Raw genomic sequence first — 27,388 nt, 5'->3', positions numbered from 1 at the left:
TGACTTCAAACACTTTGTTACAGGAAACGTTCAAAATGTCCTCCGTTAGCGAGGATACGTGCATCCACCCTCCGTCGCATGAAATCCCTGATGCGCTGATGCAGCCCTGGAGGATGGCGTATTGTATCACAGCCGTCCACAATACGAGCACGAAGAGTCTGTACATTTGGTACCGGGGTTGCGTAGACAAGAGCTTTCAAATGCCCACATAAATGAATGTCACGAGAGTTGAGGTCAGGAGAGCGTGGACGCCATGGAATTGGTCCGCCTCTACCAATCCATCGGTCACCGAATCTGTTGTTGAGAAGCGTACCAACACTTCGACTGAAATGCGCAGGAGCTCCATCGTGCATGAACCACATGTTGTGTCGTACTTGTAAAGGCACATGTTCTAGCAGCAGAGGTAGAGTATCCCGTATGAAATCGTGATAACGTGCTCCATTGAGCGTAGGTGGAAGAACATGGGCCCAATCAAGACATCACCAAAAATGACTGCCCAAACGTTCACAGAAAATCTTTGTTGATGACGTGATTGCACAATTGCGTGCGGGTTCTCGTCAGCCCACACATGTTTATTGTGAAAATTTACAATTTGATCACGTTGGAATGAAGCTTCATCCGCAAAGAGAACATTTGCACTGAAATGAGGATTTACACATTGTTGGATGAACCATTCGCAGAAGTGTACCCGTGGAGGCCAATCAGCTGCCGATAGTGCCTGCACACGCTGTACATGGTACGGAAACGACTGGTTCTCCCGTAGCACTCTCCATACAGTGACATGGTCAACGTTACCTTGTACAGCATCAACTTTTCTGACTCTGACATTAGGGTTGTCGTCAACTGCACGAAGAATTGCCTCGTCCATTGCAGGTGTCCTCGTCGTTCTAGGTCTTCCCCAGTCGCGAGTCATAGGCTGGAATGTTCCGTGCTCCCTAAGACGCCGATCAATTGCTTCGAACGTCTTCCTGTCGAGACACCTTCGTTCTGAAAATCTGTCTCGATACAAACGTACCTCACCGCGGCTATTGCCCCGTGCTAATCCATACATCAAATGGGCATCTAGCAACTCCGCATTTGTAAACTTTGCACTGACTGCCAAACCACGTTCGTGATGAACACTAACCTGTTGATGCTACGTACTGATGTGCTTGATGCTAGTACTGTAGAGCAATGAGTCGCATGTCAACACAAGCACCGAAGTCAACATTACCTTCCTTCAATTGGGCCAACTGGCGGTGAATCGAGGAAGTACAGTACATACTGACGAAACTAAAATGAGCTCTAACATGGAAATTAAGCGTTTCCCGACACATGTCCATATAACATCTTTTCTTTATTTGTGTGTGAGGAATGTTTCCTGAAAGTTTGGCCGTATCTTAGTGTAACACCCTGTAGATTTATGACTTTTTCTCAGACCATGGTTCAAATGGTTCAAATGGCTCTGAGCACTATGGGACTTAACTGCTGAGGTCTTCAGTCCCCTACAACTTAGAACTACTTAAACCTAAGGACATCACACACATCCGTGCCCGAGGCAGGATTCGAACCTGCGACTATAGCGGTCGCGCGGTGCCAGACTGTAGCGCCTAGAACCGCTCGGCCACTCCGGCCGGCTCCAGCCCGTGGTAACACTTGTTTGTGGACAATAATTGTTTTTTAGGATTTCGGATCTGGCATTGTTGTGATTTGCTTGTGACGGGCTATTGTCTGTGCCTTCCAGGGATCGGCCGCGAGGTGGCGCTGTCGCTGGCGCGGTGCGGCGCGCATGTGGTGGCGCTGTCCCGCACCCAGCACCACCTGGACACGCTGGCGGCCGAGGCTAAGGCCGAGGGCTTCTCCATCAGCCCCCTGTGTGTGGACGTGGCCGACTGGGCGCGCGCCAGGCAGCTGCTGGCCGGCCAGCCGCCCTTCGACGGGCTCGTCAACAACGCGGGCATCGCCTGCCTCAACCACTTCGTCAGCGCCACCAAGGACGACGTCGACAAGTAGGGCGCTCGCCTCTCAGCTGCAGCCATTCAGTGTATACCGACCGTGTACCAAATACACTACTGGCCATTAAAATTGCTACACCACGAAGATGACGTGCTACAGACGCGAAATTTTACCGACAGGAAGAAGATGCTGTGATACGCAAATGACTATCTTTTCAGAGCACTCAACAAGGTTGGCGCCGGTGGCGACACCTATAACGTGCTGACATGAGGAAAGTTTCCAACCGATTTCTCATACACAAACAGCAGTTCTCCAACGTTTCCTGGTGAAACGTTGTTGTGACGCCTCGTGTAAGGTGGAGAAATGTGTACCATTACGTTTCCGACTTTGATAAAGGTCGGATTGTAGCCTATCGCGATCGCGGTTTATCGTATCGCGACATTGCTGCTCACGTTGGTCGAGATCCAATGACTGTTAGCACAATATGAAATCGGTGCGTTCAGGAGGGTAATACGGAAGGCCGTGCTGGATCCCAACGGCCTCGTATCACTAGCAGTCGAGATGACAGGCATCTTATCCGCATGGCTGTAACGGATCGTGCAGCCACGTCTCGATCCTTCAGTCAACAGATTGGGACGTTTGCAAGACAAAAAACATCTGCACGAACAGCTCGACGGCGTTTGCAGCAGCATGGACTATCAGTTCGGAGACCGTGGGTGTGGTTACCCTTGACGCTGCATCACAGACACGAGCGCCTGCGATGGTGTACTCAACGACGAACCTGGGTGCACCAATGGCAAAACGTCATTTTTTTCGGAAGAATCCAGGTTCTGGTTACAGCATCGTGATGGTCGCATCCGTGTTTGGCGACATCGCAGTGAACGCACATTGTAAGCGTGTATTCGTCATCGCCATACTGGCGTATCACCCGGCGTGATGTTATGGGGTGCCATTGGTTACACGTCTCGATCACCTCTTGTTCTCATTGACGGCACTTTGAACAGTGGACGTTACATTTCAGATGTGTTACGACCCGTGGCTCTACCCTTCATTCGATCCCTGCGAAACCCTACAATTCAGCAGGCTAATGCACGACTGTATGTTGCAGGTCCCGTACGGGCCTTTCTGGATACAGAAAATGTTCGACTGCTGCCCTTGACAGCACATTCTCCAGATCTCTCACCAACTGAAAACGTCCTCTCAATGGTGGCCGAGCAACTGGCTCGTCACAATACGCCAGTCTCTACTCTTGGGATACAGAAAATGTTCGACTGCTGCCCTGGACAGCCCATTCTCCAGATCTCTCACCAACTGAAAACGTCTGGTCAATGGTGGCCGAGCAACTGGCTCGTCACAATACGCCAGTCTCTACTCTTGATGAACTGTGGTATCGTGTTCAAGCTGCATGGGCAGCTGTACCTGTACACGTCATCCAAGCTCTGTTTGACTCAATGCCCAGGCGTATCGAGGCCATTATTACGGCCAGAGGTGGTTGTTCTGGGTACTGATTTCTCAGGATCTATGCACCCAAATTGCGTGAAAACGTAATGACATGTCAGTTCTAGTATAATATATTTGTCCAATGAATACCCGTTTATCATCTGCATTTCTTCTTGCTGTAGCAATTTTAATGGCCAGTACTATACACTGAACAGCCAAAGAAAATGGCACACCTGAATAATATCGTGTAGGGCTTCCGCGAGCGCGCACTGCTGCAACACGATGTGGCATGATCTCCACTAATGTCTGAGATAGTGCTGCAGGGTTTTCTATAAATCCGTAAGCATACGAGGGGGTACAGATGCTGGGATGCCTAGCACATTGCTAGGCATCCCAGATACCCTCAATAAGGTCCATGTCTGGGGAGTCCGGTGGCCAGCGGAAGTGCTTAAACTCAGAAGAGTGTTCGTGGAGCCACTCTGCAACAATTCTGGATGTGTCTGGTGTCACATTGTCCTGCTGGAAATGCCCAAGTCCGTCGGAGTGCTCAATGGACACGTCACTTGACGTATCTAGACGTATCTGGAGTCCCATATAACTTCAACTGCACACACCCCATACCATTACAGAGCTTCCACCAGCTTGAACAGCCCCCTGCTGACATGCATGGTCCATGGATTCATGAGGTTGTCTCCATAGCCGTACACCACCACCCGCTCGATACAATTTGAAACGAGACTCGTCCGACCAGGCAACATGTTTCCAGTCATCAACAGTCCAATGTCGGTGTTGACGGACCCAGGCGAGGCGTAAAGCTTTGTGTCGCGGTGTCATCAAGGGTACACAAGTGGGCCTTCGGCTCTGAAAGCCCATATTGATGTTTCGTTGAATGGTTCGCACGCGTCATTAGTTGACGCCCCCGCATTGAAATTTGCAGCAATTTGTGGAAGGGTTGCAACTCTGTCACGTTGAACGACCCTCTTCAGTCGTCGTTGGTCCCGTTCTTGCAGGATCCTTTTCCCGTCGCAGGGATGACGGAGGTTCGATGGTTTACTTGATTCTTGATATTCACAGTACACTCGTGAAAATGCTCGTACGGGAAAATCCCCACATCATCGCTGTCTCGGAGATGCTGTGTCCCATCACTCGTGCGCCGACTATAACGTTCAAACTCACTTAAATATTGGTTACCTGCCACTATAGAAGCAGTAACCGATCTGACAACTGCGCCAGACACTTATTGTCTTACACAGACGTTGCCGACCGCGGCGCCGTATTCTGCCTGTTTTCATATCTCTGTATTTGAAGACGCATGCCTATACCATTTTATTTGGTGCTTCAGGATAGCTGGGCTACTAAAGTCCACGACACAACAATACTGTTCAGAGTAAAATTTCTCGAAGCTGTGTGAAGTATTGATATGTTCACACATGATGCTAAGTCTGGCACACCACCATAATGTTCAGAGTTAAAAGTTCATGAAGCTACATGAAGAAGTCACAAATACAAACGAAGTGCCATTTAAAGCTCCTGAAGCTAGTTGTCGAAAAATTCACAATTCCAAAAGCCATTCTGTGTAGTTATTGAAGGTATTTTAATTCCATCTTTGCAACTACAAGAAAATGTGTGTTTTTGTTGCTCAATACAGTTTGCATTATTGAAATAAAAAAATATCGGTGTTCTTATCTGAGGGATATTTACAAATTGACTTTCCTTCTAAATCGAAAGTCGTCTGTTAAAATTCATACTGATTTTACTTGCAGTATTTCAAGCCTGGTTTTTGCTCTTACCAGGAATGGCCGTCTGCTTGCACGTTTTTGAGGCAACGAACTGTTTTTCAATCTTGAAACAAAGCCACTTTATAAATATCTCTCGTTACAGGCCACAGTTGATGTTTTATATAAATGAAACGGAACCCATTTGCTCACAAAAGCACATATTTCCTTGTAGTTGCAAAGAATCAATTAAAATACCTTTGATAATTATAAAGCAAATGTGGACAAATGGTGACACAAATGAAGAATTCTGTTTGAAGTTCAGCATGCTAGCAGTCGAAACTTTTTAAGTTTCAGATTTTCTGTAGTAAACTTCTCAAGCCCGTGAAAGTGCTGGCTGAAAAATTTCAATCAGTTAAGCTGCCGCTGTTACGCCCATCCTTCTTCAGTGACTGCTCTAAGCAAACTGTCTGTAGCCAATATGGCCGTCGCCCTTAAATAGAAACGATCCGTCGTTGCATTTAACTTATTGCTACTACGCATATTAGACGCGAAATAAGACCAGAACTCCACCGACTTTCCTGTTGTCCCATTAGATTTTTGATGTAGTCCTCAGCTTTCTCGATATCTTTATCAGTGAGGTAATTAACGTGGCCTTATTTACTATTACTTGTTATTAAACCTAGTGTCGGTGCACAAAAATAGCAAATACCCTCCTCTTTAAAAGAATCTGTGGGAAAAGTAGAGAACCAGCTGCCTGAACCGTCATTCTGCCTTCCTCATCAAAAATTTTTCCATGTGAACTTATTCGCATGTGTTGTAGTGAAGCCTTCATCCCTAGCATTCCTCTCCTGCTACCACTGCCTACATCCGTATCTCTCCCACTGTTTCCTTTTTCTCGCATCCGTCTCTCGCACTGCCACTGCCTTAATCCCTTGCTGTCACTCTGCTTATGATTGTCTCCTTCTCTGCTAGTTTCACTGTCTCTCTGCCCCACAGCCATTGTCTTTGTCCCATTACTTTTCTGTCCCATTGCCACTGGCTCTCTCTTCCTCGCTTACACTCTGCTGTTTTCCACTTCAGCCATCATTGTCTCCTCGCCACACGCGTCCTTCACGATGGTTCACTAGGGGTTTTGAGCCCGAGACCAGGAAACTGCAGCAAGTGTAGAGGGTAGACGAAAGATGATAGGTTCTTTCGTGTTCATGTTCACCGGTATGGGGAAGCCCACGACCCCCAAGCCAATGTATGGTCTCTTTTTTATTTCTGCTGACCTTTATTTTTTGCTCCCACTGCTGCTGCCTCCATCCATCTATGTTTCTCCTTTACTGCCACTGCCTCTCACTGACTACCATTATCTCCTCCTATAACACCCCCCTGCTTCCCGGGATTTGCGAAATTACAAGTTAACCATGGCTGTGAATTATGAATTTTGACCCGTGTCGGGATAAGGCATCCGAATCCGAAGTAAATAATGATTATTCCGCGGGAAACAGGAGACGTAATAACTTGATCGTTATTGAATGAGTAATTTCATTCAATAACGATCGGTAAATGAAATAAGGAAATAATTTGGAAATAAATTTTGCCAGTGGAAATTTTGCTGAACGAAATGATTAAGTTGTAAAATCAATTAAAAAATGGGTCGCCAGCTCAACTGATGAGCGACAGTACTGTTAAGTACGTGAATAATTGTGTCACAAATAAAGTTTACCTGTTTGCAGCGCAGCAGGTGGAACGGGGACTTTTACATAAGTGCTGTTTCAGGCTCAGTAGTCATATAAAACAATGCCATAACGATCTAACTACACTTAAACATTAATTTGTCAGCTAAGTGCAATGCTGACAACACAGATAATTATCTACGGAGATTTTGAACATTGGACTGTAATTCTGTCTTTAAAATTACGTATTTTGCACAGTTTAATCTACTGATAATGAAATATATTGCCAATAATTGATTAACTATGTTTTGAATGATAATAATTCATTAATTGGGCGATTGTCGGGTGCAATAAGCTTTGTAGTTTCATGAAATATCCTTGAACTAACTTCAGCTGAATATGCATTGAAATAAATCTTAATAATGCAATTTATTACTTCAGTCTATTATTAAGTTACTACGGTTGGCGTAAGCTTATTAAGTGCAACAATTAACTACGATAAACAGTCTGAAATTTGCTCTTCACCGTCTATGCAAATAATTTGATAATTAACATATTTTCTCTTGATAATGGCGTGAGACACTCGGTTCAATAAGGTAAGGATCGGAAGGAACCTATTTGGTGTTGTAGTCGGGCGGAATGTAACTGCAACACTTCGATTATAAAGCGCTTGTTATTAATTGTTCAACTTCAGAGAAAAGCACAGTCACTGGCAAGCTTTCTACAATTTTATCCCACGAAAATTACGTAGATCTTACTTCTCTCGTTTTCGGTGGATCGGCGGAAGTCCACGGCGGCGACGCAATGTGGCAGCGGGCTTTCACTGTTGCGACTTGGGCCCACGGTGCGCTTCACATTTAAGCCCTCGTTTCTTCAGCACTATGCCCATTAATCCATAATAACTTGCCCGGCCATGCTTCCAGATAGGCCGACCATTATTTTCCCGTCTTACTTAGATCCACACACTAGCCGTTGGGACTAGCAGCACTCGACTGCACGTCTTACTCCCAGCACGGCGTCACTGCTACTACTGCCCTCTGGCGCGCTCCCGCGCCCAGCGGCACGACAAAACAATCTCTCTGACTTCAACGTTAACTAAATATGCCCTGACTTGCCAGTGTTAAATATTACATGATTTAAACATAGAATTTACAATACATACACTCCTGGAAATTGAAATAAGAACGCCGTGAATTCATTGTCCCAGGAAGGGGAAACTTTATTGACACATTCCTGGGGTCAGATACATCACATGATCACACTGACAGAACCACAGGCACATAGACACAGGCAACAGAGCATGCACAATGTCGGAACTAGTACAGTGTATATCCACCATTCGCAGCAATGCAGGCTGCTATTCTCCCATGGAGACGATCGTAGAGATGCTGGATGTAGTCCTGTGGAACGGCTTGCCATGCCATTTCCACCTGGCGCCTCAGTTGGACCAGCGTTCGTGCTGGACGTGCAGACCGCGTGAGACGACGCTTCATCCAGTCCCAAACATGCTCAATGGGAGACAGATCCGGAGATCTTGCTGGCCAGGGTAGTTGACTTACACCTTCTAGAGCACGTTGGGTGGCACGGGATACATGCGGACGTGCATTGTCCTGTTGGAACAGCAAGTTCCCTTGCCGGTCTAGGAATGGTAGAACGATGGGTTCGATGACGGTTTGGATGTACCGTGCACTATTCAGTGTCCCCTCGACGATCACCAGTGGTGTACGGCCAGTGTAGGAGATCGCTCCCCACACCATGATGCCGGGGGTTGGCCCTGTGTGCCTCGGTCGTATGCAGTCCTGATTGTGGCGCTCACCTGCACGGCGCCAAACACGCATACGACCATCATTGGCACCAAGGCAGAAGCGACTCTCATCGCTGAAGACGACACGTCTCCATTCGTCCCTCCATTCACGCCTGTCGCGACACCACTGGAGGCGGGCTGCACGATGTTGGGGCGTGAGCGGAAGACGGCCTAACGGTGTGCGGGACCGTAGCCCAGCTTCATGGAGACGGTTGCGAGTGGTCCTCGCCGATACCCCAGGAGCAACAGTGTCCCTAATTTGCTGGGAAGTGGCGGTGCGGTCCCCTACGGCACTGCGTAGGATCCTACGGTCTTGGCTTGCATCCGTGCGTCGCTGCGGTCCGGTCCCAGGTCGACGGGCACGTGCACCTTCCGCCGACCACTGGCGACAACATCGATGTACTGTGGAGACCTCACGCCCCACGTGTTGAGCAATTCGGCGGTACGTCCACCCGGCCTCCCGCATGCCCACTATACGCCCTCGCTCAAAGTCCGTCAACTGCACATACGGTTCACGTCCTCGCTGTCGCGTCATGCTACCAGTGTTAAAGACTGCGATGGAGCTCCGTATGCCACGGCAAACTGGCTGACACTGACGGCGGCGGTGCACAAATGCTGCGCAGCTAGCGCCATTCGACGGCCAACACCGCGGTTCCTGGTGTGTCCGCTGTGCCGTGCGTGTGATCATTGCTTGTACAGCCCTCTCGCAGTGTCCGGAGCAAGTATGGTGGGTCTTTTTTCCATTTCCAGGAGTGTATTTGCACTAGACAATACATCGTATACAAACAGTTTCATGTGTTAAGTAAGCGAAAAAATTCATATCAAGGACTGCGTTGTAGCGTCACATTCCCTCTTTGACTTCCACTGCTGTTGTCTTCATCCATCTCTCTTTCTCTTTCACTGTCACTTTCTATCTCCATCCTTCACGGTCTCCTCTCTCTTCCTCTTCCACTGGCAGTGCCTGCTCTATCTTCCACCGTCAGTGTCTCTCTGCTACTCTCTTCCAGCGAAAACAAGCAATATGTTCGCATTCCAAAATTTTTGGTGAGGAGGGCGGAATGAGGTTTGATGCAGCTGGTTCGCCACTTTTCTGCCAGTTTCTTGCAGAGAAGCATATTCACCTTTTCTTGCCAATGGCAGAACGAATTTTCAGCTGGCTCCGTTCTTCTCACTGTTACAGCAGGGTGTGCTGCTTGTACAGGGTGGTCAGAACCAATCTGAAAAACTTGTAAGGGTATTAGAGGATAGTCGGAAATTGTTAAGAGAAAATTCGATATGTTGCATTCTTTCCCAATTAATTTGCACTGAAGTTAGCCAACCGAGCCGTTGTGCTTGCAAATTCAAGCGCCCCTTCAGAGACAGTGCCGCCAAATGTGTTCTCCATTTGGTATCTTGTAACCGAACAAAAGATCGATACAAAAATTGGACATAGTTCGGTGGAAAAGACCCAACCCGAACCAAAGGCTGAGCAGTCTCGAGTGCTACCAGCTACGCTGTCACAACAACTGACACTAAATGTATCTTGTGGGCCAATTGAATTTGCGGGCGCAACGGCCTGCCTGGCTAACTGCAATACTACCTAACTCGGAAACGGCGCAACTCATGAAGTTTTTTTCATAGCATGTACTTCTCAGCACATTCTACAAGCTTTCCAGACTCTTTCTCACCAACCAGTGTAAAAGGAATGCTTTAGGTCAGCTATGTTTTGACTGTTTATTCATATGCTTCGACACATTTATACACTTTGATGATGATGATATTTGACTTCCGGGAATTCAGCCAGGTAACATTCAGCCAGGTAACACTTTCAGCGGTCGCTGAAAGTGTTACCTTGCTGAATTCCCGGAAGTTATTTGAAAGTTGTATTCGCCAGGAGAACCTCAGATCTCCCATGATGATATTTGGTTTGTGCGGCGTTAAACTGTGTGGTTATCAGCGCCAGTAGAAACTTCTGTCTTGTCACTGTTCAGTCTCGCCACTTTCCCGAATGACGATAAAATGATGGGGACAACAAAAGGGTTCAAATGGCTCTGAGCACTATGGAACTTAACATGTGAGGTCATGAGTCCCCTAGAACTTAGAACTACTTAAACCTAACTAACCTAAGGACGTCACGAACATCCATGCCCAAGGCAGGATTCAAACCTGCGACCGTAGTGGTCGCGCGGTTCCAGACTGAAGCGCCTTGAACCGTTCGGCCACTGCGACCGACTGATGGGGACAACACAAACACACACAGCCCCCCCTGGATGTCGGGCCAATATGGTGGGCGACAGTTCGGTTGGTATCGCACAGTTTTCTGGGTACGTATTCGGCCTGGAATCTCATTAATTGGGGTAGAGTGATGAGTCCCGCTTCGAACTGAGCCCCAATGACCAGGGAAGACATTTCTGAAGACACCACAGACGGCGGTGGGATACCGACTTGATTATCGTCTGTCGTACGCGTCAACAACGAGGAGGATCTCTTTGGTTGTCATCCGCGACAATCTTAAAGCACAGCACAATGTAGACGGTATTCTACGCTCTGTTTTCTTTTCCTTCATGGGAAGCCAACGTGGTCTTACATTTAAGCAAAATAACGCCTGTCCGTACAGCTCAAAAGTTTCTCCTGGATGTCTTCGTTCTTGCCAAATCCTTACATGCCTGGTAAGGCCGCCGGATCTCTTCCAAGCTGAGAACGTTTGCAGCAGGCAGGGCCACACAGTTAGTTCGGGATCCATTTTTCTGAAACTCTAATCACTTGTTTGCCTCTACATGTATTTCACGTGACTTGTCCAAGAGAACAGACACAACGCATTCATACTACTGATTCGCCTCGATGGGGAATAAATCCACAAGCTACAGCGCAGATACACAACATCGTTCGGTCTCCAGCGGGAGTCTAGAAGTAGTGTGCATGGGGAGCGAGGATGGGGTCTGCTGATAGGTGGCGCTGGATGGGAGTGAACGTCGGCCGGTGGCCGCGCCTAAATAGTCCGTCGATTTGCGATGACTGCTGTGTCCGGATGGCACAGTGCTTAACGCATCTGCCAGCTTAGGGTTAGGAGGTCCAGTATTCGGATCCAGGCCCAGTACACGTTTTCACTCTTCGCCTCTAATTCCTTTTATTTCTGCCCCCCCCCCCCCCCGACCCCTTCAATTCACATAATACTTCACATCTACCGATTTCCGTCCCATTCGTATAATTCTTGCGTGGTGCGTCCCTTTTTTTTTTCTTGGAGTGTAAAAACACTGACTATCATTGGACCGGTAAAAGACATACCTCACTGATAAGTAGAGATATAATTTTTTTATACCAGAGTTCAAACAACGCCTATTCGCTACAGATGTAGTTTCTTGTTTGTTTTGCTTTTTTTTCGTTTCGGTACTCACATTTGTTACCACTAATGCGACATGGCACCCGATCCGGAAATATACTGTAGTAAGAGTTAGTTGCTTCCCTAAATCACGCTTAATACTCCAGATCCGCCATTCTGTCCCTTTGTGACGAATTTCAGATGATTAATTTATATTGTCTAAAATCTGTTCTTACATCCGGTCTGATACAAAAATTCGACTGAAAACGGTCTACTGCAGCTGATTCGCATTGTTTCAGGTATTAGGGCATAAATGTGCGTAGACAGTATCTCCGGAAATCAGAACAACAAACAAGGGACCCTGTTTCACTGCAACTGCCCTTTACCCCCTTAGGGTAGGGAAAGTGATCAGTGTGTAAGCCTTCAGAACGATGTGTATTGTTTCTATATATCACTATTTCTGTTAAACACTTCCGCCTGCTTAGCTGAGTTTCCCTACCATGCAGTTGGTCTGGTTTCGACTCTGGCTGGATTGCACTTTTCCTCTGCTCGTGGACTGGGTGTTGTGTTGCCCTCGTAGTCATTTCAGCATCACCGACGCGCAAGTGGCCCAGTGCGGCGTCCCTGCAATAAATCTTGCAACCTGGTGGCCGAACTTCCCCAGAAGGGGCTCGTGGCCACCAGTGTCGCACAACCGTTTCATTTTCTATCAAAAATACTCGGCGTGATGCCTAATTATATGCAGATTTAAAATGTAGAAGTGGCAAGCATCTGGCAATAACTACGAGTTGTCGAAAATTCAATTTTTGTTGGAGTGGCCACTTCACTCCACCCTGATGTTAACCTGACATTGTGTGGTTCTCAATATATTGCATCATACTCTATGCATTATCTCATCAGAAGTATCCGCACATCTGGTAGTAGATACTGATGTGGGCTGTGTCCACTTTCTGCCTTCATAGCGGCTTGAACTCTGCTGGGAGCGATTTCAGTGAAATGAAATGTCGCCTGGCTGGGGCTTCCCGTCGGGTATGCCAGTCGCCGGGTGCAAGTCTTCCGAGTTGATGACACTTAGGTGACTTGCGCATCGATGGGGATGAGATGATGATGAAGACAACACAACACCCAGTCCCTGAGCGGAGTAAATCTCTGATCCAGCCGGGAATCGAACCCGAGCCCCTTTGCACGGCATTCTGGCCAGCTGACCATTTAACTATCGGGGCGGACAGCTATTTCAGTGAGGTGTCTGAGTCTCTGTGGAGGGATGGCAGCCCTTTCTTCCGCAAGAGCCGAAATCAGAGGAGATAGTTAAATTGGACGCTAGCGTCTTGATCTGAGTCAACGTTCTAGCTCTCTGCAGACTCAAGACTCTGGACAGGCCAGTCCATTTCTGTATTGTTATTGCCCACAAACCATAGCATCACAGATGCTGCTATTCACAGTCATGCTGATACTAACAATCGTCCTCACCAAACTGTTCCCCTAGTACACGCAGCACACAATCCCATTAAATGTGTTCATATGCTTCCGCATTTAGCGTTTACTTGGGCGCAGTTAGGGGACCACACCCTAAGCACGAAAAGGTCCCCATACCGAAACACCATCACATCCTCACTCCACTGTTGGCACTACAAGTGATGACTGGTAGTGTTCTCTACACAATCACCAAATCCAAACTCTTCCATCGGATTGTCTCAAGGTGTAGCATGAGGCTCGAAATAGCTCGTTTCCAGTCATCCACTGCCCAGTGGCAGCTCAAGTATCACCTAGCATTGGCTGCAGAAATGTTTGACTTATGAGGAACTGCTCGACCGTTGTAGCTGATTTTTAACTTTCTGTCATTGTGTTACCTGGACTGCTGGTAGAAGTTTGGAACTCACCTGGGATTCCTTCCACCAATTTCGTGCGACTTTATACAGCCACCCACCACGATGATAGACGGTTCTGCCCATCAGTATATCAGGTCTCCCTCATCTTGGTTTAGTTGTGGTTGTTCCATCCCGTTTCCACTTCACGATCACAACACCAACAGCTGACTTGGGCAGCTTTACAAGTATTGAAATATCCTTGACGGATTGATTACTCAGGTGACATCCAATGACCAGTCCACGTGTAAAGTCACTGAGCTCTCCTGACCGATCGATTGTGTTCTTACTGCTTTACTGACTACGCATTTTTTTCTTTATTTTGATTTCATTCCCCTGCCACACATGGGCAGGGGAGGGCTGGCAGCGGCACAATCGGCCACTCTTCAGCCGAGTGACATTATGCTGAAATAGAGAGAGAAAACTGTACATCAAAGAGGTGGAAAAAGGGGTACGTAAAAACATGATAAATGCAGACAATGGGGTATAAAACATACACTTACACAGTGATGTTCATTGTGGGACAGTTAAAAAAAGGCGACATAAAGTTAAAACTACACAGTTGGCGAGTCGTGGAGCATTTAAAAGACACTGCAGTCACACGCACAAGTTGAAAGTAGGCTACAGTATGAAAACACACAGAACAAAACCATGGTAAGCGATGGAGGACACACAAAGACCTGTCGGAAGGGACCTGCCGAGAGAGGGGGGGGGGGGGGTGGGCAGAGGGGAAAGTGCAGTGGGGGGCCCCAGGATGAGAGGAAAAGAAAAAAAGGGGGGGTTCGGAGGAGCACGAAGAGGCAGGAGGGATGGAGAGGGCCTCCTTTTATAATGGCATGTCCACCTCTCATGACATCTGGTGGTCAATTCTGAAATACACAGGATGTCCAGACACTTCTGATCAGATAGTGTAGATGCTTGAAAATGGCACAAAAGCCGAAGTCGCAATAGTAAAGTAAATTCACTGTCAGCAATAAACGAACATAGTGTCATTCAAATAAGTAAAATCGTTATTCCATTGCAGCCAACGGTAACAACGGTTTCCGTCAGATCGCCGAAGTTAAGCAATGTCAGGCTGGGCTAGCACTTGGATGGGTGACCCTCTGGTCTGCCGAGCGCTCTTGGCAAGCGGGCTGCACTCAGCCCTTGTAAGGCAAACAGAGGAGCTACTTGATCGAGAAGTGGCGGCTCCAGTCTCGGAAACCGACATACGGTCGGGGGAGCGGTGTGCTGATCACATGCCCCTCTATATCCGCATCCAGCGACGCCTGTGGGCTGAGGATCACACAGCGACCGGTCGGTATCGTTGGGCCTTCATGGCCCTTTCGGACAGAGTTTAGTTTAGTTCAGCTTCTTCTTTTGTGTCTATACATCTCTTGTAAGTAAGATTAAAGTGTGGCAATAACAGACAGAATTGATGGGGAAGATATGCCAAACGCATGGATACGGATCTTTCGATGAGTGCCCTTGTTATCGACTTAGAGACTAACCGAGAGCAACTCACTTCAGTAGGTACAGTACTAATGTGAACATTTTCGGCAAAATGCCTTTTGTCTCGGATCCCATAATCTACACATGATACGCCAGATCTTCAACAACATGTTGTAAACTAAATAACTTTCTTAACAGCAACAATAATTTTTTAGAACATTTCTCTTGGAGAAACAGCTGTCTGGCTAAAAATGGATTAAAACCATCTCAACTGCAATAAAACATGTCTTTATAATGGTACAGGCTTTGGTCAGACTGTGACCATGACCGACACCAGTAAACATTATGAATAAGTGTTTTTTATTGCGGTAGAAGTAATAAGAAATGTAAATATGTTTACAGGTTTAGTACTTATTTACAGTATTAAAAAATGTTCTGAGATAGCAAAGGCAATCAAGGGTATACAAATACCAAATATTGCAACAATAGCATTTCTGAAGATAAAAAACCTCTCCAGTAATATCCTAATAAAACAAGGAATTGAAATTATGAGTTGTTATCTGATAACCCATAATAAGATTACTACTGCAGAATGTACAGAATAATTTAATTTTTAGAATTTGTGAATAAGATAGCTTTGAGATGCGCTAGTACCTTGATATATTTTTGAATGATTTATAATGACAGTTTTATGCCAAGTTTCCACAGCTAAAAGGAAACAAAAACTATATACGATAAACATTAAGTCAACGATTCCTTATTACTTATAGAGGGTGACACCAAATACATAAACGCATTTACGCAAACAATAGGCAGTATGCATCCAAAACTATCTTTTACTGCAGAAGTAGAAAACGAGAACTCTACTAATTACCTAGGCCTTACCATTAAAAAAGTAAACAATGGGCATAAACTTTCCATTTTCAAAAAACCCACATGCACATATAAAGGGTGATTCACGAAGATACGCAAATATTTTAATATATCATTCTGCAAGTAAAACTAAATACAAAAGTTCATATAAACGTAGGTCCGCAAATGTTTAGTTACGAAGTACAATAGTCTGTGTCCTTACCATAACCAAAAGTGCATCATTTACATCCGGGAGATCTTGCCCTTCGCTTGGAGTTGTGCAACTGGTTAAGTACTAATCGATAGTTACAAAAGTACATTTTATTTACTGATGAGGCACAGTTTACCCGAGATGGTATAATCAATTTACGTAACGAGCACGCATGGTCTGAAGCAACTCCAAGTGCAACAGTGCAACGCAATTTCCAGCAGCGATTTAGCATATATGTGTGGCGTGGTATAATCAACATACACTTTATTGAACCATTCATTTTCCTAGGATGTCTAACTGGCGAGACGTACTTACAATTGCTTCAAGAAGAAATGCCCCGCTTGCTCGAAGATCTTCCATTTGCTACGCGATTGCAAATGTATTTTCAACACGAGGGCCCGCTTCCACACTTCATCAACGCCGCTACCACAGATTTAAATGAACGTTTTCCCCAGAAATCGATTAGTCGTGGTCCTACACGTCTGTGGCCACCCAGGTCGCCCGATTTAACACCAATGAATTTTTGTGTATAGGAACGGATGAAAGACATAGTTTTTGAGGGCAAAGTCAATACACGCGAGGCATTACTTGCTAGCATTACGAATGCAGTAGGCGAAATTAACACCAACTCTGTGAAACTGATACGAGCAACAAAATCTGTTCATACACGTGCAGCTAAATGCATTGTACCCGAAGGAGACATTTTTGAACATTTATTGTGAATGTATTGTGAAATTGTATGTAGACTGTAAAACTTCCTTAAAACTGAGCTTCGTTTTTTCCGGTTTAAAATGAATTATCTGACACATTCATACAGTTTCACTTAACGTTATCATCATACACTCCTGGAAATTGAAATAAGAGCACCGTGAATTCATTGTCCCAGGAAGGGGAAACTTTATTGACACATTCCTGGGGTCAGATACATCACATGATCACACTGACAGAACCACAGGCACATAGACACAGGCAACAGAGCATGCACAATGTCGGCACTAGTACAGTGTATATCCACCTTTCGCAGCAATGCAGGCTGCTATTCTCCCATGGAGACGATCGTAGAGATGCTGGATGTAGTCCTGTGGAACGGCTTGCCATGCCATTTCCACCTGGCGCCTCAGTTGGACCAGCGTTCGTGCTGGACGTGCAGACCGCGTGAGACGACGCTTCATCCAGTCCCAAACATGCTCAATGGGGGACAGATCCGGAGATCTTTCTGGCCAGGGTAGTTGACTTACACCTTCTAGAGCACGTTCGGTGGCACGGGATACATGCGGACGTGCATTGTCCTGTTGGAACAGCAAGTTCCCTTGCCGGTCTAGGAATGGTAGAACGATGGGTTCGATGACGGTTTGGATGTACCGTGCACTATTCAGTGTCCCCTCGACGATCACCAGTGGTGTACGGCCAGTGTAGGAGATCGCTCCCCACACCATGATGCCGGGGGTTGGCCCTGTGTGCCTCGGTCGTATGCAGTCCTGATTGTGGCGCTCACCTGCACGGCGCCAAACACGCATACGACCATCATTGGCACCAAGGCAGAAGCGACTCTCATCGCTGAAGACGACACGTCTCCATTCGTCCCTCCATTCACGCCTGTCGCGACACCACTGGAGGCGGGCTGCACGATGTTGGGGCGTGAGCGGAAGACGGCCTAACGGTGTGCGGGACCGTAGCCCAGCTTCATGGAGACGGTTGCGAATGGTCCTCGCCGATACCCCAGGAGCAACAGTGTCCCTAATTTGCTGGGAAGTGGCGGTGCGGTCCCCTACGGCACTGCGTAGGATCCTACGGTCTTGGCTTGCATCCGTGCGTCGCTGCGGTCCGGTCCCAGGTCGACGGGCACGTGCACCTTCCGCCGACCACTGGCGACAACATCGATGTACTGTGGAGACCTCACGCCCCACGTGTTGAGCAATTCGGCGGTACGTCCACCCGGCCTCCCGCATGCCCACTATACGCCCTCGCTCAAAGTCCGTAAACTGCACATACGGTTCACGTCCACGCTGTCGCGGCATGCTACCAGTGTTAAAGACTGCGATGGAGCTCCGTATGCCACGGCAAACTGGATGACACTGACGGCGGCGGTGCACAAATGCTGCGCAGCTAGCGCCATTCGACGGCCAACACCGCGGTTCCTGGTGTGTCCGCTGTGCCGTGCGTGTGATCATTGCTTGTACAGCCCTCTCGCAGTGTCCGGAGCAAGTATGGTGGGTCTGACACACCGGTGTCAATGTGTTCTTTTTTCCATTTCCAGGAGTGTATTTACTAAATTAAATTCTGTAAAACTTCTGTGGAAAACTTTGTGCAATTGTCTGGAATTTAAAAAACAAGTTGGGCCAAGTACTTAATAAATTAAAAATTTTACGACATCATTTCTTTGCTACTCTGGATGTTCTGGAAAAGTACTCCAGATACACGTCTGGGAAATGTATTATTAGATTCACCACGCCAATAACAATTAAAAACTGGAAATCGTGCTTTACTTTAACCTCACACGGTTTTGCGATGCCTTGAATTAGCAAAGTTGCTAAATTTCTGGAAAAATCTTTTACTAGGCCTATCCGAAACTCCGTAACTAAACATTTGCGGACTTATGTTTATACGAACTTTTTCTTTAGTTTTACTTGTAGACTAAATCATTAAAATATTTGCATATCTTCGTGAATCATCCTGTATTTATCATCAACGTCAGTGCACTCCTTCATCCACGATATAAAACAGCTTTCTACACCTCTTTCGTTCTCCCTTGACCGACAGTGAAATACGCAAATAACTCAGTATTTTAAAGCAGATTGCAATAGCCGGTGGTTTTTCTGTAAATGGTAGTGGGCAAACACTTGGCTCGGCCAGAAAACAGTACTAATAAGGAAAAGCTGAAAACCATCCCGCTGCAATTTCACAGTAATGCGGCCCAACAAATAGAGACAAGTTTCATCAAATCTAAAGTTGGATGTGGTTTTCAAGTTAATAAGCTCTAAAACTTCGCGTAAATCAATTGTTGAGAATCGCATATAACAAATTTGACCGTTGTGGTATACACACGATCGGGATCAATAATTGTGTTTAGTATTACATTGACCAGACCAGCCACTCTTTTAATATAAGGTTTAACGATAGAGGGTCTATACAGGGGCGATGTTCTTGAGGACAATATTACGGAAATGGAAGAGGAGGTAGATGAAGGTGAAATGGGAGATACGATACTGCATGAAGAGTTTGACAGAGCACTGAAAGACCTAAGTCAAAAAAGGCCCCGGGAGTAGACAACATTCCATTAGAATTACTGACAGCCTTGGGAGAGCCAGGCCTAACAAAACTCTACCATCTGGTGAGTAAGATGTATGAGACAGGCGAAATTCCCTCAGACTTCAAGAAGAATGTAGTAATTCCAATCCCAAAGAAAGCAGGTGTTGACAGATGTGAAAATTACCGAACTATCAGTTTAATAAGTCACAGCCGCAAAATACTAACGCGAATTCTTTACAGACGAATGGAAAAACTGGTAGAAGCTGGCCTCGGGGAAGATCAGTTTGGATTCCGTAGAAATGTTGGAACACGTGAGGCAATACTGAATCTTAGAAGAAAGGTTAAGGAAAGGCAAAGCTACTTCTCTAGCATTTGTAGACTTAGAGATAGCTTTTGACAATGTTGACTGGAATACTCTCTTTCAAATTCTGAAGGTGGCAGGGGTAAAATACAGGGAGCGAAAGGTTATTTACAATTTGTACAGAAACCAGATGGCAGTTGTAAGAGTCGAGGGACATGAAAGGGAAGCAGTGGTTGGGAAGGGAGAGAGACAGGGTTGTAGCCTCTCCCCGATGTTATTCAATCTGTATATTGAGCAAGCAGTAAAGGAAACAAGAGAAAAATTCGGAGTAGGTATTAAAATCCATGGAGAAGAAATAAAAACTTTGAGGTTCGCCAATGACATTGTAATTCTGTCAGAGACAGCAAAGGACTTGGAAGAGCAGTTGAAAGGAATGGACAGTGTCTTGAATGGAGGGTATAAGATGAACATCAACAAAAGAAAACGGGGATAATGGAATGTAGTCGAATTAAATCGGGTGATGCTGGGGTAATAAGATTAGGAAATGAGACACTTAAAGTAGTAACGGAGTGTTGCTGTTTGGGGAGCAAAACAACTGATGATGGTCGAAGTAGAGAGGATATAAAATGTAGACTGGCAATAGCAAGGAAAGCGTTTCTGAAGAAGAGAAATTTGTTAACATCGAATATTGATTTAAGTGTAAGGAATTCGTTTCTGAAAGTATTTGTATGGAGTGTAGCCATGTATGGAAGTGAAACGTGGATGATAAATAGTTTAGACAAGAAGAGAATAGAAGCTTTCGAAATGTGGTGCTACAGAAGAATGCTGAAGATTAGATGGGTAGATCACATAACTAATGAGGAGGTATCGAATAGAATTGAGGAGAAGAGGAGTTTGTGGCACAACTTGACTAGAAGAAGGGATCGGTTGGTAGGACATGTTCTGAGGCATCAAGGGATCACTAATTTGGTACTGGAGGGCAGCGTGGAGGGTAAAAATCGTAGAGGGAGACCAAGAGATGAATACACTAAGCAGATTCGGAAGGATGTAGGCTGCAGTAGGTAGTGGGAGATGAAGAAACTTGCACAGGATAGAGTAGCATGGAGAGCTGCATCAAACCAGTCTCAGGACTGAAGACCACAACAAGAACAGCAAAGGAGCGTTGACAGCCCAGTAACAAAACTGCCTTTGGGTTGAATTTAACAGAAACCGACCATAGTACAGGCAGTATTAATAGAATTATGTTATTCTTCACAGACCGCAAAAAGGTGATGCTCTCGAATTACTGGAAGTGCTTGGAATTTACACAGCCAAAAAACAGGAGTCAGTAAAAGGCTCAATGGGTAACGCAGTTTTGCACCTAATGACCACTTTGCTTTATTTCGTACTGGTACATATGAGTTTTTTTTCCTTATTGTATTTAGATCGCACCCCCCATCCCATCCAGAGGGAGGATAGGCAGCATCATATTACGCCGCTCTGCAGCCTACAGATAAAGTTAAAAAACTAAATGAGGAGATATAACAATTAAAAGTTGATAAAACAGTGACTGTTTAAAACTGGTACATGGCGAAAACGTTGTGAAGAGAACATAAAAAACAAAGAGGTCAGCGATGCTGATTAAAAACACTTAGGAAACAGTCAGGCACATTTAAAAAACTTGGTGACAGTCTGGTTTCTGTTCAAAGCACTTTAAAAAGGGGATGCACAACACTAAACACTCATGGAAAACACTGCACTATTGAGTATGGAGGCATATGGGTAATGGGGAGAGGGGGGAGGACCCAGACAAATGAGGGGGTGAGGAAAGGGGGGAGCCGATGGAGGGAGAGGTAACAGTAAAAGGGGGAGCAGGGCAGTGGAAGTTAGTGGAGGGGAAATAAAAAGGACTCGGGGGGAGAGAATGGAGCCAAGGAGTGGGTAGGTGAAAAAAAAACATAATCGAAGGGGGTAGAGGGAGCCCAGGAAAAGGACAGAGGGAACGAGGAGGAGGTCAGTATCATAGCTGATAGGAGGGATAAAAGGAGGGTGAGAGGGCATCATATGAGAGGGGGAGTTGACGAAAGCTACCTTGGGAAAGGAGATGAAGGGTGTCGAGGTGAAGGGTAGGGGGGGACACGATGGTGCAGCAGTGGGGAGGCATATATGTAAGGTGAGGCGGAGTGCATGGTGCTCGAGAATCTGGAGGGACTTATAGAAATTGGGGAGGGGGGTGGATATCCAGGCAAGAATGGCATAACAGAGGATGGGACAGATTAAGGATTTTTAGGTGTGGAGGATGGTAGAGGGGTTCAAAGCCCATGTCTGGCCAGAGAGGAGTTTAAGGAGATGGGGGTGGTTGTGGGCGTTGGACTGGATAGAGCGTAGATGAGGGATCCAGATGAGGTGACGGTCAATGGTGAGTCCAAGGTAGGTGAGGGTGGGGGAGAGGTGGACAGGACGAGCGCAGTTGGTAACGGAAAAATCAAGGAGCGAGTGGTACGACCTACGGTGATTGCCTGATGAATTATTCAACACCTCTCTTGTGTATATCTTGCCCTTTCGTTGCCTAGTATAGAGTTGGGGGTTGGGGGGGTTGTTTGGGGAAGGAGACCAGACAGCGAGGTCATCGGTCCCATCGGATTAGGGAAGGATGGGGAAGGAAGTCGACCGTGCCATTTCACAGGAACCATTCCGGCATTTGCCTGAAGTGATTTAGGGAAATCACGGAGAACCTAAATCAAGAGCCCGGACGCGGGATTGAACCGTCGTCCTCCCGAATGCGAATCCACTGTCTAACCACTAGCTCGGTAGTATAGAGTACATCACGTATTGGATTAGTTTTCTTACACTGTACACATTACTTTCGTGTTCAATTGTTCCTTCTTTGTATATGTAATGAAGTTCATTAGCAATATAATAACATTATTGAGTAAGTGTTCAATATTTTATTATACTTTCCTTGGATCGGTGTATCTCATGGCACGAGAGCCCCTGTGGTGGTTAATTTCCTCCGACTTCTCGCCTACGCAGCATTCTGATGGCTATACCAACAGATGGCGTTGATCTGAGTCTGGCTTGAGTCTTTTATTTTCATCCAGTTCGCCTCTTTCACTAATTATTTTATCAGTTTTATTTACTTTATTAACTACATAATCTTTTTCTTGTATTTGTCATTACTTTTATCTAAAATGACCGCAAGAATATCTCAGAGCCAATTTCTTCTTAACAATTTGAAATCTACCTTTATTCGTGTTTTTAATTTACTGCATTTTATCACTGAAATAACTTATACACTGAGTAAGCTCACAACAGACTTTACGCAAGGGCGTACCCAGGGTCTGAACTGGGGGTGGGGGGCTGGGGTGGGAGGGGGGGGGGGGGCAGGTCATACTAGTCTCGGGAAACAAGGACTCGAGACAACATACAGCATTTCTTATTAAATAAAACAGTAAACCAGTGAAAAACTGCTTTTAATAAACATTTTAAATACAAGAATGCACTTGTACAATCCGAGAAAACATGCAGCATTTCTTATTAAATAAAACAGTAAACTAGTGAAAAACTGCGAATATCTCCTGGGGGGGCAGCTGCCCCCCGCCCCCCCCCCCCCCCCGCCCCTCGCTGGGTACTCCCATGACTTTACCTATTACACCTTTTCGTTATATTGAATGTTGAACAATTTTATAATTGCGTAATATGTGTAGAGTTACAGTACCGACATGTAAAGAGCTTACGATTCAAGCATACGTTGTGGGTAGTGTACAACAGCTTGATATGAGCGGTAACGCTATTAGCAGTACGATCCCACCAGCCTAGTTTACCCCCATATTTTAAATACACTGATGAGCCAAACCATTAACACCATCTGCTTAATAGCTTGTTCGTATGTCTCTGGAACGAAAAATATCACAGATTCTGCGCATCAGCAATCCGACAGTTTTGTTGGTAAATTTGTGGATTTATGTAGCATTAGATGTATACGCATAGGTCATGTAACTCGCGTAAATCATGGACCGTTGATTTGTGTACGCGGTGATGGCGCCCGATAGCAACCCAGATGGGTTCAGCAGGATGTACGTCAGGCGAATTTGTCCGAAACACCAACATGACTTCACTAAAATGTTCCTCGAATCACTGTACCACCGTTCGGGCTCCGAGACATGGACATTTGTACTGCTGAAAGATGACATAGGCGTCTTGGAAGGCATCAAGCGTGAAGTGATGCAGGTGGTTTGCAGCTGTCAGCGTGTCTTCGATTTCTGCCACAGATCCCATGCAACTGCAGGAGAATGTCTCTCATAGCATAATACTGCCCCCAGCAGCCTGTGTGCATGTTCCGAGCCGTCGCCCACCTCGTTGACGGCGTTTGTGAAGAAGACCATCGAGCTCTCGTAGCGGAAGTGTGGTCCACCTGAAGAGCCGACGCGTTTCCATTGCTGGACGGTCGAATCCCGATGCTACCGTGCCCGCTGCAGTCGTAATTGACGATGCCGTTGGCTCAACGTAGGGATGGTTTGCTGCAGAGCTCCATGTTCGACACTGTACGATGAATTGTGTGCTCCGAAACACGTGTGGCTGCACCAGCGTTGTACGCCTTTGGCAGTGATGCCACAATCTATCCTACTCTATTGAGCGGAGAAGGCTCCAAACGGCACGTTTTGTGAAGTCATGGGCGTCCAACCATTTAGTACCTAGTGGTAGTTTCACTGTCCTTCTACCTCTCTCCATAGATGCTCATGACAGTAGCACATGAACATTCGCCAAGCTTCGCCGTTTTTTTGGTAGTCCTCCACAGGCTCAGAGTAACAATAGTCTGCTATTTGTTAATGTCGCTTTTCTCGATTGATTTCCCCATTTTCAGTCCATATCTTCGCTTACATACTTTCGTTGCCGCATCACGTGAAGTCATGGACATCCAGCCATTTAGTACCTAGTGGTAGTTTCACTAGGTGCTCACGACAAAATGGTTCAAATGGCTCTGAGCACTATGGGACTCAACTACTGAGGTCATAAGTCCCCTAGAACTTAGAACTACTTAAACCTAACTAACCTAAGGACATCACACACATCGATGCCCGAGGCAGGATTCGAACCTGCGACCGTAGCGGTCACGCGGTTCCAAACTGAAGCGCTTAGAACCGCACGGCCACACCGGCCGGCGCTCACGACAGTAGCACGTGAACATTCGCCCAGCTTCGCCATTTTCTAGATACTCCTTCACAGGCACTGTGTAACAATAATCTTCCCTTTGTCAAAGTCGCTTATCTCAATCAATTTCCCCGCTTTCAGTCCATATCGTATCTAGGGTGTTTACTATTACGTGTCTGCTCCGCTTACATACTTTTGTTGCCGCGTCACGTGCCCGCAACGCCACCAGCTGGCATCCAACATTGCTGTGGGCAGTCGCCACGGTGTTTCGGCTGACCAGTGTATCCACTACGAAGCTAGGCTGACTTTGCGTGTAATCTGTGACGATGCCATTTTGCTTCCTTTTAATTCGGACATATTGAAGAATAAGTATGCCTCCATATATTTTAAATACATATTCCCAATTCTATGAAAATAATAATATTCATTATCGCGTATGTTTTTTTTTCTTTTAAGATGTAAAGTGTTTATTGTTTGTCTTTCCTCTCCCATATTTTGCTGCAGATCTGAAGATGATCATTGCTAACCGAAACCGGTACTTTTGTGACCACTGATGGAAATAAAAGAAATTCATTCTGTGATAATGACTGTTCTTTACAATGCCTTGCGATTAAGACCCACTTTCAGCGTACTCTGTCACTTAACCGCGAAATTATTACCTGTCTGAAACACGCGACTATGCGCTGACTCACGATTAGTCGACGAGATCGCACTTTCTCCCAAGTGCGATAATATTCTGGTGTGCTTATATCGACTGAGGGATAAAGGACGGACGTTTAAAATATATATATATTCTTACTTGTGCTTCAAAAACATTTATTAGCAAAATAAGACTCAAATGATGTTTCTGTTTTACAAAATTAATGCCTGAAAACATGGTCTCCCAGGTGACAGCCGTTGTCAGCGATGCACTTCTCAAGGCGCTCTCAGAAATTGACTTCCACTCTGCCCAACATTACTATGTCAATTTAAACGACTTCCGCAAGAACTGCTTCCTTCAGTCCTTCATGTGCACGTGGTTCATGCTCGTATACATGTGACTTGAGGTAAGCCAATGAAGCACAGTCGCACATGGACACATCTGGGGAATGAGGGGTTGGGTTAGGTTGGGTTGTTTGGGTGAGGAGACCACACAGCGAGGTCATCGGTCTCATTGGATTAGGGAAGGATGGGGAAGAAAGTTCGCCTTGCCCTTTCAAAGGAACCATCCCGGCATTTGTTGGGGAATGACCAGGCCATCTACTGTCACCAAGCTGGTAAATGACGTGACCACGAATAATAGTCCGAATAGCTTCCATTGAAATTCTTGTTGCGTGAGCTGTGGCCCCGTCCTGCTGAAACCAGACTCGCCGGATAGGAATACGTTTTCTTCTTAATTCAGGTAGGAATAATTCAGTGATCATCTCTCTATAACTTTCTGAGGGTACAGTTGCAGTGTTCTCATTATCCTCTTGAAAAGTGAGGACCAGTAACACCTGCACTAGTTACAACACACCACAGTCAACTTGGTACTATGTAATGGTCTCTCATGCATTAGTTTAGGATTTTCACTGGCCCAGTAACGATAGTTCTGATGATTTACTATGGTGTTCGAATGAGCATGAGCTTCATCACTCTTAAACAAAATAATGCTGTCATTATGCTCAAGTATGTCCTCCATTTCTTGAGCAAAATTTAAAAGCTGTACATAATCTCTAGGGTTCAATTGCTGCACCTTGGCCATTTTGTAGGGATGAAATGCTAGATCAGCATGCAAAAGACGCCTTACTGAGCGATCACTGACGCTCAGTTCAGCAGGTGACTCCTGGCAGATCAATCAGGACTACGGAATATAGCTTGCCGAACTCTTTCAATATTCTCTGCAATGCATACTTAGCGTCGAGCCCCTGGCGGTGTTCTGTTCATCACTGTTCCTCATAAACGAAGTGATTCAACCCAGCATAAAATGAAGAATCTGAGGTATAGAAATATTCCAGAATGAGATTTTCACTCTGCAGCGGAGTGTGCGCTCATATGAAACTTCCTGGCAGATTAAAACTGTGTGCCCGGCCGAAACTCGAACTCGGGACCTTTGCAAAGGTCTCGAGTTCGAGTCTCGGTCAGGCACACAGTTTTAATCTGCCAGGAAGTTTTATAGAAATATTCCCACTTAAATTCGAAAGATTTGTTGAATGATCAACATCCATTAAAAATAGACACTGTGTTGATTGCATAGTATCTCTCATAAAATGTGAAAATTATCACATTCTTTTTATATATTAGATCTGTGTGCCATGTTTTTTTTTCAAATATATTATATATAACTTCTTTTTATATCTTAATTATAATTTTATGCGATTTTATATATGTTTGTCGCAGCTAGCACAACAGCTTGTCATGTATGTAGATGCGATTCACTTACTGTAAAGTGTCAATCTGTGATTGCAGTAATCATATACAATATGTACATTTTTGGACATATCACGGCATTGCGCTTTTGTGAAGAAACACCTG

The 27,388-nt window shown here is 45.8% G+C and overlaps 1 protein-coding gene across 1 annotated transcript in view; it reads left to right on the top strand.

Moving 5' to 3' along the window:
* Window positions 1–27,388, top strand: part of LOC124551109 (L-xylulose reductase-like) — a 65,508-nt gene that overhangs the window by 18,469 nt on the left and 19,651 nt on the right. Inside the window, exon 2 of the mRNA XM_047126047.1 lies at window positions 1,724–1,988. Within this exon, the coding sequence (XP_046982003.1) occupies window positions 1,724–1,988 (265 nt within the window). The remainder of the gene's footprint in view (window positions 1–1,723; window positions 1,989–27,388) is intronic.

Source organism: Schistocerca americana, chromosome 9 (assembly GCF_021461395.2).
Source record: "Schistocerca americana isolate TAMUIC-IGC-003095 chromosome 9, iqSchAmer2.1, whole genome shotgun sequence".
NCBI classification, from domain to species: domain Eukaryota; kingdom Metazoa; phylum Arthropoda; class Insecta; order Orthoptera; family Acrididae; genus Schistocerca; species Schistocerca americana.
Note: the sequence above shows the minus strand (reverse complement) of the source record. Positions and strands in the feature narration are given on the sequence as shown.